General features: G+C 37.7%; 1 protein-coding gene across 1 annotated transcript; it reads left to right on the forward strand.

Moving 5' to 3' along the window:
• The first annotated feature begins 12393 nt into the window (after positions 1–12393).
• On the forward strand, positions 12394–13524 carry LOC102404886 (olfactory receptor 6C75). The gene has a single exon (XM_006069426.3). The coding sequence runs from the start codon at positions 12394–12396 to the stop codon at positions 13330–13332; it is 939 nt and encodes a 312-aa protein (XP_006069488.3). The 3' UTR covers positions 13333–13524.
• The last annotated feature ends 4348 nt before the right edge of the window (positions 13525–17872 follow it).

The raw sequence follows: 17872 nt of genomic DNA on the forward strand, positions 1-17872 counted from the left end.
TTCTCTGGTGTTCTCAGGGTTTGGACTTAAGCCTCCTGCTTCTGGTTTTCAGTCTTATTTTTACAGTAGTCTCAAAACTTCTCCTTCTATACAGCAGCATTGATAAACATCTGAGTTAAAGATGAAAAATTTCTCCATCGTGAGGGTCACCCAGAGAGTTTCACATAGTTACATGGAGAAGAGAAGAGGGAGGACGGGGTTAGAGGTGACCCGAATGAGATGAGGTGGAATCAATGGAGGAGAGAGCAAGCTAGCCAGTAATCACTTCCTTATGTGCACTCCACAACTGGACCGCTCAGAGATGTTCACGGGGTTATACACGGAAGAGAAGAGGGAGGAGGGAGACAGAGGTGGCCAGGAGGATAAAAGGGGGGAATGAAAAGGAGAGAGACAGATCCAGCCAGTAATCAGTTCCCTAAGTGTTCTCCACCATCTGGAACACACAGAAATTCACAGAGTTGGGTAGAGTAGAAAGGGGTTAGGATGGAGACACAGGTGACCTGGTGGAGAAAAAGGAGAGTCCAAATGGGGAGAGAACCGTCAAGCCAGTAATCTCGCTCCCAAGTAAAATATGGGTACTGAAGTTTGGGTTCTTAAAGGTACAAAATTAGTAACAAATACCTAAAAGCAAAAATTAAAAATCTAGAGTAGAGTTTGGAATTTCAAAAATACAATGTTAAAGCAAAGAAAAAGGAAAAGAAAGAGAGAGGAAAAAAAAAAAAACAAAGTCACAAAAATTATAAAGAAAATATAGGTACAAAATTGATAACAAATACCAAAAAGAAAAAATTAAAAATCTAGAGCAGAGTTTGGAATTTCAAAAATACAATGTTAAAGAAAAGACAATGAAAAATAAAGAGAAAAAAAAAAACAAACAAAAACAAAGTCACAAAAATTATAAAGAAAATATAGGTACAAAATTGATAACAAATACCAAAAAGCATAAATTAAAAATCTAGAGTGGAGTTTGGAATTTCAGAAATACAGTGTTAAAAAAAAAGAAGAAGAGAAAGGAAGAGAGAAAAAAAGAAGTCACAAAAATTATATATAAAAAATATATAGGTACAAAATTGATAACAAATACCAAAAAGCTAAAATTAAAAATCTAGAGTAGAGTTTGGAATTTCAAAAATACAGTGTTAAAGAAAAGAAGAAAAAAAGAGGAAAAAAAAAAAGAAAGAGAGAGAAAAAGAAAAAAAAAAAAAACAAGGTCACAAAAATTATAAATAATATATATATGAAGTTTGCTTTTAAAAAAAATTAGGGGCCTTTTTTTTGCAAAGTAATAGGCTATAAAAGTGAAAATTAAAGGAGTAATAGAGGACTTAAAAATGTTAAAAAAAATTAAAAAGAAAGAAAGAATGATTGTAAAAATAGTAAAAATATATCTAGGACTTTCTCTGGTGGTGGTGTGGGTATTGTGGGGTCAGTTCATTTTCGGCTAGTTCCTTGGTCCAGCTTATATTTCTCAAGACCTATAGGCCCCTTTCTATGTAGTCGGTACTAATGACAGGGTTTTAATCTATTGCCTGTCGCTTCCAAGGGGTTCCCTCTGTGCTTCTTCTGTTTGCTGGTCTCTTCAGTGTCTGATTTCCGCCCTGATACAAAGTGGGTGGTGGTGGACACTTTTTTTTTTTTTTTAGGCTCACTTGTTCAGTCGCACTGTGGGGAGGGAGGGATGCTGCAAACAAATAACACTGGTGTGTGCTCACAGTGCCTTAGCCACACTGGGCCTGCCCCCGCTCACAGCACATGTAGCCTCCCTGCCCACACTGCTCAGGCTCTAGGTTGCTCCACAGGGAACCGTCTGAGGCTGGCCCTGGGCTGCTTGCACCTCCCAGGTCTAAGCCACTCAGGTCAGGCACTCAGGTTGTCCTGAGACGCGCAGACTCTGTTGGGCCTGCGTTTTGTGCCCTTCCCAAGTCTGTGCAGCTCAGGTGATGAGGTGTTTGGCGAGTGCAGTTGCTGCGACTTATTGCCTCCCTGCCGCTCGGTTTTCTGGGTGTACAACCGGCACACTTCCTCAGGCGGATGTTGACCGTCCAGAACCCCAAGAAGTCTTAGTTAGCAAAGAAGCCTGCTTACAGTTTTGTAGATAATGTCTCTCTGGGGCTGCGATTGCCCCCTTCCAGCTCTGGCTGCCTGTCACTGGAGGGGGATGGTCTGCAGCCGGCTATCTCTGTTCAGTCCTTTGTTCTGTGCACGGGCCTGGCTGTGTCTTAGGTTTGGGCTGGCTTTCCGCGTGGTAGCTATCCCACAGTCTGGTTTGCTAGCTCTAATTAGTTCGCTCAGATAGCGCTCAGGGGAGTCAGGCCAGATCCTTACTCTAAGGGTGCAGCCCACTCCTCCTTGCCCAGCCCCCACTTGCTAGTGGCGGGTGCAGGCGTCTGCACTGCTTCTCTGCTGGAGGAGTTACCACTGGGCTCGTAATCTGTGGATTTTGTTTATTTATTTTTCCTCCCTGTTATGTTGCCTTCTGTGCTTCCAAGGCTTGGCACAGACTCGGCAGTGAGAGTGTTTCCTGGTGTTTGGAAACTTCTCTCTTTTTAAGACTCCCTTCCCGGGATGGAGCTCTGTCCCTCCCTCTTTTGTCTCTTTTTTTTTTTTTTTTTTTTGTCTTTTATATTTTTTCCTACCTCCTTTCAAAGACAATGGGTTGCTTTTCTGGGTGCCTGATGTCCTCTGCTGACATTCAGAAGTTGTTTTGTGGAATTTACTTGGCATTTAAATGTTCTTTTGATGAATTTGTGGGAAAGAAAGTGGTCTCCCTGTCCTATTCCTCCGCCATCTTAGCTCCTCCTTTGCCTGCTTTATTCCGTATTCCAAGGCCAAATTTGCCTGTTACTCCAGGTGTTTCTTGACTTCCTACTTTGGCATTCCAGTCCCCTATAATGAAAAGGGCATCTTTTTTGGGTGTTAATTCTAAAAGGTCTTGTAGGTCTTCATAGAACCATTCAACTTCATCTTCTTCAGCGTTACTGGTTGGGCCATAGACTTGGATTACTGTGATATTGAATGATTTGCCTTGGAAATGAACAGAAATCATTCTGTCGTTTTTGAGACTGCATCCAAGTACTGCATTTTGGACTCTTTTGTTGACCATGATGGCTACTCCATTTCTTCTGAGGGATTCCTGCCCGCAGTAGTAGACATAATGGTCATCTGAGTTAAATTCACCCATTCCAGTCCATTTGAGTTCGCTGATTCCTCGAATGTCAACATTCACTCTTGCCATCTCTTGTTTGACCACTTCCAATTTGCCTTGATTCGTGGACCTGACATTCCAGGTTCCTATGCAATATTGCTCTTTACAGCATTGGACCTTGCTTCTATCACCAGTCACATCCACAGGTGGGTATTCTTTTTGCTTTGGCTCCATCCCTTCATTCTTTCTGGAGTTATTTCTCCACTGATCTCCAGTAGCATATTGGGCCCCTACTGACCTGGGGGATTCCTCTTTCAGTATCCTATCATTTTGCCTTTTCATACTGTTCATGGGGTTCACAAGGCAAGAATACTGAAGTGGTTTGCCATTCCCTTCTCCAGTGGACCACATTCTGTCAGATCTCTCCACCATGACTAGCCCATCTTGGGTCTAAGCGCGGCGGCAGCTGCGTCCGGCGCACTAAGTGCGGCGGTGGCTGCGACCAGTGCACTAAGCCCGGCCGAGAAGAGCTACCCCACATCCGAGGTCAGGGGCAGCAGCAGGGAGGACCCCATGCCCGAAGGGCGGCAGCCAAGAGGAGTTACCCCACATCCAAAGTCAGGGGCAGCAGCCGAGAGTGCCAGGCTGAGACGGCACAGGAACGGCCGATAAGAGCTACCCAAATCTGAGGTCAGGGGCGGCAGCTGGGAGGAGCTACCCCACGTCCGAGGTCAGGGACAGCAGCAGGGAGGACCCCAGGCCCGAAGGGCGGCAGCCAAGAGGAGGTACCCCACATCCGAAGTCAGGGGCAGTGGCCGAGAGTGTCAGGCTGTGACAGCGCAGGAACGGCGGAGAAGAGCTACCCAAGTCCGAGGTCAGGGGCAGCGGCTGGGAGGAGCTACTCCACGCCCCCATGCCCAAGGCCAGGGGCAGTGGCCGGGAGGAGCTACCCAATGCCCAAGGCCAGGGGCGACAGCCGGGAGGACCAACCCCACGTCCAAGGAGCCTTGGCTGCACGGGCGCAGGAGGGCCTAGAGGAGCTATCCCACGTTGAAGGTCAGGAAGGGCGGCGGTGAGGAAATACCCCTCGTCCAAGGTAAGGAACAGCAGCTGCGCTTTGCTGGAGCAGCTGTGAAGAGGTACCCCACACCCAAGATAAGAGAAACCCAAGTAAGATGGTAGGTGTTGCAAGAGGGCATCAGAGGGCAGACACACGGAAACCATACATATGTTAGAATATGATATTTATCTTTCTCTTTCTGACTCATATCACTGTGTATAATAGGTTCTAGGTTCATCCACCTCATTGGAACTGACTCATATGCGTTCCTTTTTGTGCCCGAGTAATATTCCATTGTGTATATGTACCACAACTTTATCCATTCATCTGTTAATAGACATCTAGGTTGCTTCCATGTTCTAGCTATTGTAAATAGTGCTGCAATGAACAATGGGACATATATGTCTTTTTCAGTTTTGATTTCCTCAGGTTATATGCCTAGGAGTGGGATTGATGGATCATGTGGTTTTATTCCCAGTTTTTTAAAGTAATCTCCATACCATCTTGCATAGTGGCTGAATCGATTTACATTACCACCAACAGTGCAAGAGTGTTCCCTTTTCTCCACACCCTCTCCAGCATTTATTGTTTGTAGACTTTTTGATGATGATCATTCTAGCCAGTGTCAAGTGATATCTCATTGCAGTTTTGATTTGCATTTTTCTAATAATGAGCAATGTTGAGCATCTTTTCATGTGTTTGTTATCTATGTGTCTTCTTTGGAGAAACGTCTCTTTAGGTATTTTTCCCACTTTTTGATTGGGTTGTTTGCATTGAGTTGTATAAGGTGCTTGTATATTTTGGAAATTAATCCTTTGTCAGTTGTTTCATTTGCTATTATTTTCTCTCATTCTGAGGGTTGTCTTTTCACCTTGCTTATGCTTTCCTATAAGAAAATGATGCAAAGAGCTGACTCATTTGAAAAGACCCTGATGTTGGGAAAGATTGAAGGCAGGAGGAGAAGGAGACAACAGAGGATGAGCTGGTTAGATGGCATCACTGGCTCAATGGACATGGGTTTGGGTAAACTCAGGAAGTTGGTGATGGACAGGGAGGCCTGGCATGCTGCGGTTCATGGGGTCACAAAGAGTCAGACACAACTGAGTGAATGAACTAAACTGAACTGATAGTTTCCTTTGATATGCAAAAGCTTTTAAGTTTAATCAGGTCCCACTTGTTTACATTTGTTTTTATTTCTGTTACTCTAGGAGGTGGGTCATAGAGGATCTTGCTCTAATTTATTTCACTGAGTGTTCTGCCTATGTTTCCCTCTAAGAGCTTAATAGCTTCTGGTCTTACATTTAGATCTTTAATCCTTTTTGGGTTTATCTTTGTATGTTGTGTTAGGAAGTGTTCTAATTTCATGCTTTTACATGTAGCTGTCCAGTCTTCCCAGCACCATTTATTGAAGAGGCTGTCCTTGCCCCATTGTATATTCTTGCCTCCTTTGTCAAAAATAAGGTACCCATAGGTGCATGGGTTTATTTCTGGGCTTTCTATCTTGTTCCCTTGGTCTATATTTCTGTTTTTGTGCCAGTACCATACTATCTTGATGGGCTGCAGCTTTGTAGTGTAATCTGAAGTCAGGAACGTTGATTCCTTCAGCTCCATTCTTCCTTCTCAAGACTGCTTTGGCTATTCTGGGTCTTTTGTGCTTCCCTATGAATTGTGAAATTTTTGTTCTAGTTCTGTGAAAAATGCCATTGGTAATTTGTTAGGGATCATATTGAATCCATAGATTACATTTGGTAGTATAGTCAATTTCACAATATTGATTCTTCCTACCCAGGAACATGGAATATCTCTCCATCTCTTTATGTCATCTTTGATTTATTTCATTAGTGTCTTGTAATTTTCTGTGTACAGTTCTTTGTCTCCTTAGGTAAGTTTATTCCTAGATATTTAATTCTTTTGTTGCAATGGTGAATGGGATTGATTCCTTAATTTCTCTTTCTGAATTTTCATTCTTAGTATATAGAAATGCAAGTGATTTCTGTGTACTGATTTTGTATCCTGCAACTTTGCTGAATTCACTGATTAGCTCTAGTAATTTTCTGATACTATCTTCAGGGTTTTCTATGTACAGTATCATGTCAACTGCAAACAGTGAGAATTTTACTTCTTTTCTGATCTGGATTCCTTTTATTTCTTTTCCTTCACTGATTGCTGTATCTAGGACTTTCCAAACTATGTTGAATAATAATGGTGAAAGTAGACGCCCTTCTCTTGTTCCTGATCCTTTATTAATGATGACAATGAAACCAAGCCAGACAAAATGCAGCAACAGCAGAGGAATGTAGATTATCTTTGGCCTCTGAAATGCTGGGATGCAAAACTCTTCTTATAAACAAGTCCAGCTCCAGAAGATCAATGGCTGGGCTCACCAGACAAATGGAGAACAAGTGGACTGGGTTTGAGGAGTTTTCAAAGAGCAGGTGTAAAGCGTTACAAGGCCTGTTTCTCCCTGGCAGGGCAAAGATGAAGTCACAGGAAGGAACACATTGGAAACAGAAATATGACAGAGCTCTTGTTCTTCAAACTCCTCCCAGAGGCACCAGAAAGGAGAGACAGCACCAAGGCCTGCTCCTGTGACTTCAGGAGGCCAATGGTTCAGACACACAGGACTCAGGATAATTCCAGCAAAGCTGGGAACCAGCAGAGGAAGTCTGTGAGCTTCAGGGAGACTCACTATGGGTTTAAGCTATTATCCAACCATCAGATAATAGAGTGTCTGTCTTTTCCAAGGCCATAAAAATGTTGATGGACAGAATCCCATCTGTTTTATGTTTTCTTTCCTTTTTAAAATTATTTTTATTGAAATAGAATTAACATATAACATTGAATTAGTCTCAGGTGTACAACATAGTGATTAGATATTTGTATAAATCACAAAATAATCACCAAAATAGGTCTAGTTAACACCCCACCACCACAAATAGTTACAATCATTTTTTTGTGATGAGAACTTTTAAGATCTACTCTCTTAGCAACTTTCAAATACATAACACAGAATTATTATCTATAGTCACCATGCTTTACATGATGTTAGATTATTTTAACTAATTGCTGATTTATTTTACCATAAATATGGAAACTTATGTTTGGATGAATTCCCTGGGCATAGGGAAAAAGAAACACAATTTTATATCATGCTGAATTTACTGAAATGAGTGCACTTATCAAAAATTCTGGATTTTCCATGTCACCTGGGGTAGATGGGAGAAGTACCACTGGATTCTCAGGTGGTTAATACATTTCAACTTCAAATTAACTTATTACAAAAGAAGTTGAAATAGCATAAGTTCATTTATAAAAAAGTAGAGTTTTAAATATATAGATTAAAGAGACAGATTGATTGGAATTTATTCAGCATATTCAAAGCTATTGATTGGGGAAGGAGAGGGTGACATGATATGAGAGCATGACATGAGGAACTCAAAGACAGTACTCTGTGACAACCTAGCAAGGTGGGATAGGGATGGATGTGGGTGGGAGGTTCAAGAAGGAGGTGATATATATATACCTAATGCTGATTCATGTTGATGTATGGCAAAAGACATCACAATATTATAAAATAACTATTCTCTAATTGAAAAAAAAAAAGAAAGTAAAACTATTCATTAACAGAACAAACTTTTTCTCTAAGATGTCCAGAGTTGAAACAAGTATGTCTTTCCAGTGTCTTTTTTAACAGAGGAAAAAGGGACATGGGGTTGACAATTAAAGTGGGAGATCTACTATTGAAACATGTTAAACATTTCTCCTAAAGTTGCCCTTTAAGTCTTGGATTCAAGAAACCTTTACACACATTTCCAGCTGAGGTTAAACAAAGTAATACTCTCCTTTGTTTTTTCGGCTCTTATGTCTTAAACACATTCTTTTTTCATGGCATATCTCATGCCATAATTTTTCAATTTTTGTATTTTTATTGGTGATTTTACTGCTTAAAATGGTCCTCAAAGCCCAGTCTTAAGGTGTTGTTTCTTAAGAGCATGTACATTCATATAATCCATTATTGAAAACACTGGTAAAAACCAGATTCTATGAAAAACTTTGAAAGCACGTGAATTGCTATGCTCAGTGCAGATATGTTATTGTTTAACATTGTCCTAAGAAGTATTTGTTTTCGGTACTTGACTGGTTTGCATAGTGTTCTTCAAGAAATTCATGTCCATCTGGAGTCTGAAGCTTTGACCTTATTTGGAAATAGACTCTTTGCATATGTAAGCAAGCTAAGATGAGGACTTATACATTAATTTTCCATGTAGCTTTATTTAGTGACAGGTTGTCCATGATGTGTAATTTTAAATGACACTGTGGTTTACAGATAAACATCAGACAAAAGCTATTGTGACATTATAATTAAACATGAGTATGTTTTTGTCATGTTAATGAAGTTCTTTTTAATAGTCTTTTTCTTCAGTATATTCTGTGTATTACTTAATCATATACCATGAATAACTTCATTTGTCTCCCAAAGAAACAGTAAAAATAATTTAAAATTCTTTGTTCAGGAATTTCTATTAAGATCATTAAATAATCCCAGGTTTCATTTAATTTAAGCTATACATTATATGGAACTCCTGGATTAAAAAGCAACATAATATAAATCTCAAAAACTTAATGTGAATGGAATATTATAGACAACTTTTCAGATCAAAGCAGTGAGCAAGAAAATGCTGGGAAAGAATACTGCTTATATTGGACAAGAGAAAGGGAATCTGAGATTTCAAAAACAATGTAGAATTCTCACAATTTTTTGAAAGAAGTGAAAATTATGTAGAAAGCTATCTTTGTCACCTCTATATTCTCAGAAAAATGTCAAAAATAATTATTTAATGAATCAATGGTAATGGGTCTAATCATGATCAAATATTTTATGTCAACATTCAATGAAAATATATAAAAACTTAAAAATAAGCCTGACATCTCTTATAGTGTAGAATAATTGATACCTTATAGTGTAGAATAATGGATGCCTTAAACATCATCATGTTTTCTTTATGATTTGAGAAAAAACAACTTTTTCATGGGGCTTCCCTGGTGGCTCAGTCTGTAAAGAAACCTGGATTTTATCCCTGGGTCAGGAAGATCCACTAGAGAAGAGAATGGCAACCCACTTCAGTATTCTTGCCTGGAGAATTTCAGGGACAAGGAGCCTTCTGAGCTACAGTCCATGGGGTTGCAGAGAGTCAGACACAATTGAGCAGCTAACACTTTCACTTGTTCACAGCCTAGTCTGTTGGCACTTAAGACCTGCTTATCTCTTATCTACTTATCTACTGCTTGGTTATTGTTTCTACTCCTTATGAAGTTTTGGATTATTATGAAAATGTATATCTTTCTATATATATTCCTGCTCCAATTTCAGGCCACTCTCACCTAAATATTTTATTTGAAATTATTTACTAGTTTGGACCACTGTTTAGTGGTTGGTGTCTTGAGACCAATCTCCATTGTGCAGTTTGTTTTTTTCATCAATTAATCCCCCTGAGTCCATTGTAATAGCGCAGATAAAAGCATGGCTAACTTGAATAATATTACTTCTTCATAAAAAATTGTATCATCTTGCTCACCAAGCTTGAAACGACATTACATCAGCTTTCATTTCAATTATATCAAGTACTAAGATAATACTTCTTTAAGTGACAATAGGTAGGAAATAATCCTGGGCACTGAGATCTTTAGAGACTGGAGACATTTGCTTTACTATTTAGAAGTGTGTTGATACATACCCTTTGTGTAAATATTGTAGAGGGGGGTCTTACAGTTATTCTTCATTATTGATATTTTGGTTATTTGGTTACAAATATATGATGACAAAGGGGAAACAGATTGCAAAAGCTTTTGAAAAATCCCAAAGTACTTAGTTGAAGCAAATTAAAGAAGCTATTAGAAGTGATACTGTATGCTATGCTATGCTATGCTATGCTAAGTCTCTTCAGTCGTGTCTGACTCTGTGTGACCCCATAGACAGCAGCCCACCAGGCTCCCCCATCCCTGGGATTCTCCAGGCAAGAACACTGGAGTGGGTTGCCATTTCCTTCTCCAATGCATGAAAGTGAAAAGTGAAAGTGAAGTCGCTCAGTCGTGTCCAACCCTTAGCGACCCCATAGACACTGATGTATAGAACAGTATTTTGGACTCTGTGGGAGAGGGAGAAGGTGGGACGATTTGGGAGAATGGCATTGAAACATGTATAATATCATATATGAAACGAGTCGCCAGTCCAGGTTCGATGCACGATACTGGATGCTTGGGGCTGGTGCACTGGAATGACCCAGAGGGATGGTATGGGCAGGGAGGAGGGAGGAGCGTTCAGGATGGGGAACACGTGTATACCTGTGGTGGATTCATGTTGATATATGGCAAAACCAATGCAATATTGTAAAGTTAAAACATAAAATAAAAAAAAGTGATACTAACCAGTCATATTTACCATAAATGTAAGTACTTCTTTGATAGCTTTTTACAAAAATATAAATTGGCCTTAATAGTATATAATTATGCTTATACAAATAATCTCAATTATGTACTATGTATAAATAAAATTAAACCACACATTTATATGCAATATATAAAGAAAAATTTGAAGCTACTATTTAATAATTTTATGCAACATTTTTATTCATTATAGCATAAATATTTTGTGATTAACAGGACTTTCATCATTTTTGTGTTCTTGTCTACATATCTTTCCATAATCATTTTAATATAAATATCAAGACATCATGTAATCATTTTTGTACATTATTCAAAATAATACACTTGATGTGTTTTAACAATTATAGATATTCTTTTAATACTAGCTTTGCACATTTTTTATATAGAGAAAGTTAGCATTCATCATATAAAGGCAAAAGACAAAAAAATAGCTTATTTTATGACCAGAAAGAGAAGACTGAAAGTGGGAATATATCCCTCCCAGAAATTTTATAAGTAAAGAATCTAAGTAAGTTTATTAACATATTGAATTAATTGGCTGATACTGAGAAAATAGTATTTTTTGAAAGCTCTAAAACCTCTGAAGACTATAGAAAACACATGAGGCGTTGCAGACTTAGGCAGTCTTTCTAGATATAAACTATTAAAAAGAATTATATTAGATGACAGCATATCTAAAGTTTTAGTGGAAAATAATACTAAATAAGGATTAAATAATTAAACAAACTCTGTATAATATCGAGTTATTATACAAGCAAAAAAATAGAAAAAAGAGGAAAGAAGTAGAAAAAGAAAGAGAATCTTTGCCTCTCCAAAACTTACCTTGAATGTTTACTGTTCCTTTTCATTACCCCTTAGGAAAAAAATAGGCGAGATTGTGGAGAAGTGCCAAATGATTTTGGAAATAAGTAAGGATGCTAGTAGTTTACAAAAAATTAAAATTAAGACAAGTAAAAGTACTACTTTTATGTATTTTATATATATATATATATATATATATATATATATATATATATATATATTGGAGAAGACAATGGCACCCCACTCCAGTACTCTTGCCTGGAAAATCCCAAGGACGGAGGAGCCTGGTAGGCTGCAGTCCATGGGGTCGCTAAGAGTTGGACACAACTCAGAGACTTCACTTTCACTTTTCACTTTTGTGCATTGATATATATGTGGCTCTAGTGCTATACTATTATCAGGGACATGTTACTCTACCAGTTGGACAACTAAGTTACTAAGATATCTCCACAGATTGTAAAAGTTTCAAATGGATAAGGAAAAAGAAATGTTTATACAAAATAGAAAATTTAAAATTTGTATGAAGCAGAAAGCAATAAAAGTATATCTTCAATAATATTGGGATACACTGGAGGTAAGCTCTCAGTTTTATTTGAAGTTTTAAAATCAGAGATTTGATCCTCCTTTTCTCTTTTTTTTCAGGAATATATTGAAGCATTCAGAAGAAAGCTTTTTTTACTGATATGTGTGAGAAAAATGAAGGAAATACAGGATAGTGAATTAATGCATGACATAATAAATTGCAAAATTTAAAAGTCTTTTTTTACTATATACTACTAAAAAATTTTCCCCTAAAAGTACAAGGAAGCAATATTGTGTGTGTGTGTGCGTGTGTGTGTGTGTGTGTGTGTGTATTCCTTTGCTGGTGCCATAATTTTTTTAAAAAATTTCTTCATCTGTTTTACAGCTAAAACAAAGAATATTATTATAATGAAGGAAAATAATGAGAAATTACACAGAAGTTACCAAGTTTATCCTTCTTGGATTGACAAGTGATCCAAAGTGGCAGGTTGTACTCTTCCTATTTCTTCTTGTTACCTACATGCTAAGCGTGACTGGGAACCTGGTCATCATCACCCTCACACTTTCAGATCCCCATCTGCAGACTCCAATGTATTTCTTCCTTCGAAACTTCTCATTCCTAGAAATATCATTCACGTCTGCCTGCATTCCCAGATTCCTTGTCGCAATCATGACCGGGGACAGAACCATTTCTTATAACGGCTGTGTGGCTCAGCTGTTTTTCTTCATTTTCTTGGGGGTGACGGAATTTTATCTCCTGGCTGCCATGTCCTATGACCGCTATGTGGCCATCTGCAAACCTCTGCATTACACCACCATCATGAGCAGTAAAGTCTGTATACTTCTTGTCTTTAGCTCCTGGCTTGCAGGATTCCTGATCATCTTTCCACCAATAATCCTGCTGCTGCGATTGGATTTCTGTGGCTCCAATATAGTTGATCATTTCATCTGTGATGCTTCTCCCATCCTGCAGCTTTCCTGCACAAGCACTCACTTTCTAGAACTCATGGCATTATTTTTAGCTGTGGTAACACTCATGGTCACTTTAACATTAGTTATTCTATCTTACACATATATTATCCAGACAATTCTGAGAATTCCTTCCACAAATCAAAGAAAAAAAGCCTTTTCCACGTGTTCCTCCCACATGATAGTTGTCTCTCTGTCTTATGGCAGCTGCATCTTCATGTACATTAAGCCTTCAGCAAGGGAAAGAGTGACTCTAAGCAAAGGAGTGGCTGTGCTCAATACCTCAGTGGCTCCTCTTTTGAATCCATTTATATACACCCTAAGAAATCAGCAAGTGCAGCAAGCCTTCAAAAACATGGTCCAGAGAATAGCGTTTTCTTCAAATAAGTGAATGCGATTCTATAAAAACAGTACCTCTAAAAAGAAAGCCGAATGAAAAACTCACTGCTCTCTCTACATAAATTCTTTCAGCACCTCATTTCATTCTTTCAGTTAAGACAGATGTATACATCATCAATGCCTGTTTTTCTTATTAGCCTAAAAACAAGGTCCTAACTCTTTTAAGTTACATGAAAAAGATCAGTTTTCCCCTCTGTAACAAAATTTTAGATGTCAGTAATCTCCATTGTTTCTCATATCAAAAAAAGGCAGATTTGGCAGCCTTACAAAAATAGAGATTGTTTTAAGAAGATTACTAGAAACCACATATAGAAATAAAATCTATTTTATATGAAATAAAATATGTATTTTAATTAAAATGTCATCACCAAGAAAACATGTTATAATATTTAGAAACATTATTAAAATATCTCCTTGAATTTATTAATAAAAAAAGCATGTTGGAAAATAAAATAGAAATTTAATATAAAGTATGCTGTCAGTCAGAGAAAGCAATGGCTCCTCACTCCAGTACTCTTGCCTGGAAAATACCATGGGTGGAGGAGCCTGGTAGGCTTGCAGTCCATGGGGTTGCTAGGAGTTGGACACGACTGAGTGACTTCACTTTCAATTTTCACTTTCATGCATTGGAGGAGGAAATGGCAACCCACTCCAGTATCCTTGCCTGGAGAATCCCAGGGACGGGAGAGCCTGATGGGCTGCCGTCTATGGGGTCGCACAGAGTTGGACATGACTGCAGCGACTTAGCAGCAGCATGCTGTCAGTATCATTAAATTTGCTATTTGAAATGAGGCTGTATTTATTTTTTATGACTTTCCCCAGAAAATAATGGCAATTTCTGTGCAGTAGAAGGAATAAACTTTATCTCATTTTTTCCTTTGATAATATCTCCTGAAAATTAGATCCTTTAACTGAAGATTAGCTTATTTTTGCCAACCATATTTGAAATGGAAAACTATGGTCTCTGAAGGCAAATTAAGCTATCCTGATAAAATTCATATTTCTATTCAGACTCTTTCAATTCATACAAGAATGTTCTCTCTTACAGCTATGAAGAACATGATAAACTCAGAATCAAGAACGGTGTGACACTGACACTTTGGAGGGTATTTTGGAAATGGCAATATATTAATTTTTTTTGCCTTTGTTTTTTTTTATTAGCAAATCTACAATATTGGCTTTCTCTTCCCATTGTCTTTTTCACAGAAGTTTCTATCTCCCTCATTCATAGCCAAGAAAATGATCCTGGGAGTTAATATTTGATAACTGTAAAAATGTGTCAAAGCCTGTTTCCTGTTGTTAATGAGCCCCTCAACACCAATGTGTCACTAATAAAATTAGTTGTCTTGGGATAGTAGTTATGTCTAAGTAGATACAGAAAAAGAGAATTTGACTTTGGTTTCCTGATTTCCAGCTTGGCCCGATAAAAGTACTACTCTTGGTTAAGGTAAAGATGCTCCAATACTTTGGTCATTTGATTTGAACAGGTGACTCATTGGAAAAGACCCCAATGCTGGGAAAGATTGAAGGCAGAAGGAGAAAAGGGTAACAGGATGAGATGGTTGGATGGCATCACCAATTCAATAGACATGAACTTAGGCAAACTCTGGGAGATGGTGAGGGACAGAGAAGCCTGGCATGCTGCAGTGCATGGGGTCGCAGAGTCGGACATGACTTGGCAACTGAACAACAACAAAGAGCTCTACATATTTCCTAAGTCCATGATAAAAATATCTTTTCTACTTGGTCATAGAGAAACTGATTATCCTTAAGCTCTCTCCTATTCTTAAATTATACTCTTATGGAATGGATTACTTTTTTTCAAACAGAATTAATATAGTATTACCACAAAATGAAAACTAAATGATAATTTTCTTTGATTATGAATTATTGGGGCAATGTGTAAAGAAATAATACAAGTTTGCCTTTAGAAAACTATCACAAGTAAACAGAAATGCAAAAGTGAAAATTAAGAGTGTGCAAAACAACATGGAAATATTAACTAGATGAATCTAAATTGTGTTATGATATATATGATCGATAGCTAAAAATGTATACAGGTGAGAGAGAAAGCGAGGTCAGAAAATAAGACGGTAAGGGGTGGTGATCATGTCAATTGACAAAAACTTACCTAAAGAATAAAATTTTGCCATTTGCAACAAGATGGACCTGGAAAGTATTGTATTAAGCAAAATAAGACAGAGACAGTTACTGTATGTTAACGGTGAAAATCTAAAAAAGTATGTGAAATCAAAAAAATTTTAAAAACGAATGAAACAAACCAGAGAAAACAGATTCACAGGCGTAAAAAGTAAATTAGTGGTTAATAAGTTAGTGAGGAAATGAATGTTTAGAGGGGCAAAATACGGAAAGCAGTTAAAGAGATGCAAATTACTTGTATAATCTGTATAAGTATAAAATAAATATGCTACAGGAATACATAACACAAGGAATGTAGCCAATTGTTTATAATTACTACAAATGGAATATAACACTAAATAATTGTGAATCAGCATGTTGCACACATGAAATTTACATAATATTTCAAATCAACTATGTCTCCATTTTTAAAAATGAATTTTTAAATGTTAAAAAGATAATTATCTCTAAATGAATAAACATTTTAAATAAAAAGAAGTTAAAAAAATCTAAGTTAAATCTCTGCTAAAAATGAAATCATTAATATAGTTCAATTTATGAAAGAGGGATAAAAATGGATGAAAAGACAAAGGAGGAAATGCCTAACAGCACAGGAAGATTATTAATTTTTACTGTCAATAATGATGTAGGCAAATAACCGCATGTCAATTACCATTTGAAATAACATTCAGAGATATTTGACAAGCAGTCTGTTTTACCCCTTTAAGTGGCCTAAAATACTAATAGACAAATCTCCTAATGGGAAAAAAAAAAAGGAAAAGTTATGTGTATTACTGAACTCCTAGTAAAATTAAAAAAGATGTTAGGGGAGAAGACAGATTAATACAATCAAAGGTGAAAAAGAAGTGATTGCTACTGATCTCATGCATATTAAATGTTAAAAAGCTTTATAATGATGCAAAGGAACTGACCAAAACCTTCATCAAGGAATAGAAATGCAAAAAAGCAAAGCAGTTGTCTGAGGAGGCCTTATAAATAGCTGAGAAAAGAAGAGAAGTGAAAGGCAGAGGAGAAAGGGAAAGATATACTCAACTGAATGCAGAGTTCCAGAGAATGGTAAGGAGAAATAAGAAAACATTCATAAGTGAACAATGCAAAGAAATAGAGGGAAATAATAGAATGGGAATACTAGAGATTGCTTCAAGAAAATTAGAGATACCAAGAAATGCTTCGTGCAAAACTGGGCACAGTACAGGACAGAAATGGCAAGGATATTTTAAAAAAGCAAAAGAGATCAAGCAAGAATACACAGAAGAAACATACACAATAGTTCTTAATTACCTGGACAGCCATGATGGTGTGGCTAGACACCTAGAGGTAGACATCCTGGAGTGCAAAGTCAAGTGGGCTTTAGGAAGCATTATCATAAACAAAGCTAATGGAGGTGATGGAATTCCAGGTGAACTATTTTAAATCCTAAAAGACACTGCTGCTAAAGAGCTGCACTAAATATGGCAGCAAATTTGGAACTCAGCAGTGACCACAGGACAGGAAATGACCAATTTTCATGCCAATCCTAAAGAAAGGCAATGTCAAAGAATATTCAAACTACCATACAACTGCACTCATTTCACATGCTAGCAAGATTATGCTCAAAATTCTTCAAGCTGGACTTCAGCAGTATGAGAAATAAGAACTTCCAGATCTACAACTGGATTTTGAAAAGACAAAGGAACCAGAAATCAAATTACCAGCATCCACTGGATCGTAGAAAAGACAAGAGAATTCCAGAAAATTATCTACTTCTGCTTCACTGATGACAATAAAGCCTTTGACTGCGTGGATCACAAGAAACTGTGTAAAATTCCTAAAGAAAAAGGAATACCAGGCAACCTTACCTGTCTCCTGAGAAGACTGTATGCAGGACAAGAAGCAATAGTTAGAACCATACATGGAACAACAGACTGGTTCCAAATTGGGAAAGGAGTACATCAAGATTGTGGATTATCAGCCTGCTTATTTAACTTCTATGCAGAGTACATCATGTGAAATACTGGGCTACATGACTCACAAGCTGGAATCAAGATTACTAGGAGAAATATCACCATGCTCAGATAGGCAGATGATACCACTTTAACGGGACAGAGAGAAGAGGAACTAAAGAGCCTCCTGATGAAAGTGAAAGAGGAGAGTGAAAAAGCTGGCTTAAAACTCAACATTCAAAAATTAAGTTCACTGAGGTACCATTTCACACCAGTCAGAAAGGCTGTCATCCAAAAGTCACAAGCAATAAATGCTGGAGAGGATGTGGAGAAAAGGGAACCCTCTTACACTGTTGGTGGGAATGCAAACTAGTACAGCCACTATGGAGAACAGTGTGGAGATTCCTTGAAAAACTGAAAATAGAACTGCCATACGACTCAGCAATCCCA

Source organism: Bubalus bubalis, chromosome 4 (assembly GCF_019923935.1).
Source record: "Bubalus bubalis isolate 160015118507 breed Murrah chromosome 4, NDDB_SH_1, whole genome shotgun sequence".
In the NCBI taxonomy this organism is placed as follows: Eukaryota; Metazoa; Chordata; class Mammalia; order Artiodactyla; family Bovidae; genus Bubalus; species Bubalus bubalis.

Bases quoted from the DNA above. Each gene is read 5' to 3' on its own strand.
- LOC102404886 (XM_006069426.3), top strand. From the start codon at position 12,394: ATGAGAAATTACACAGAAGTTACCAAGTTTATCCTTCTTGGATTGACA.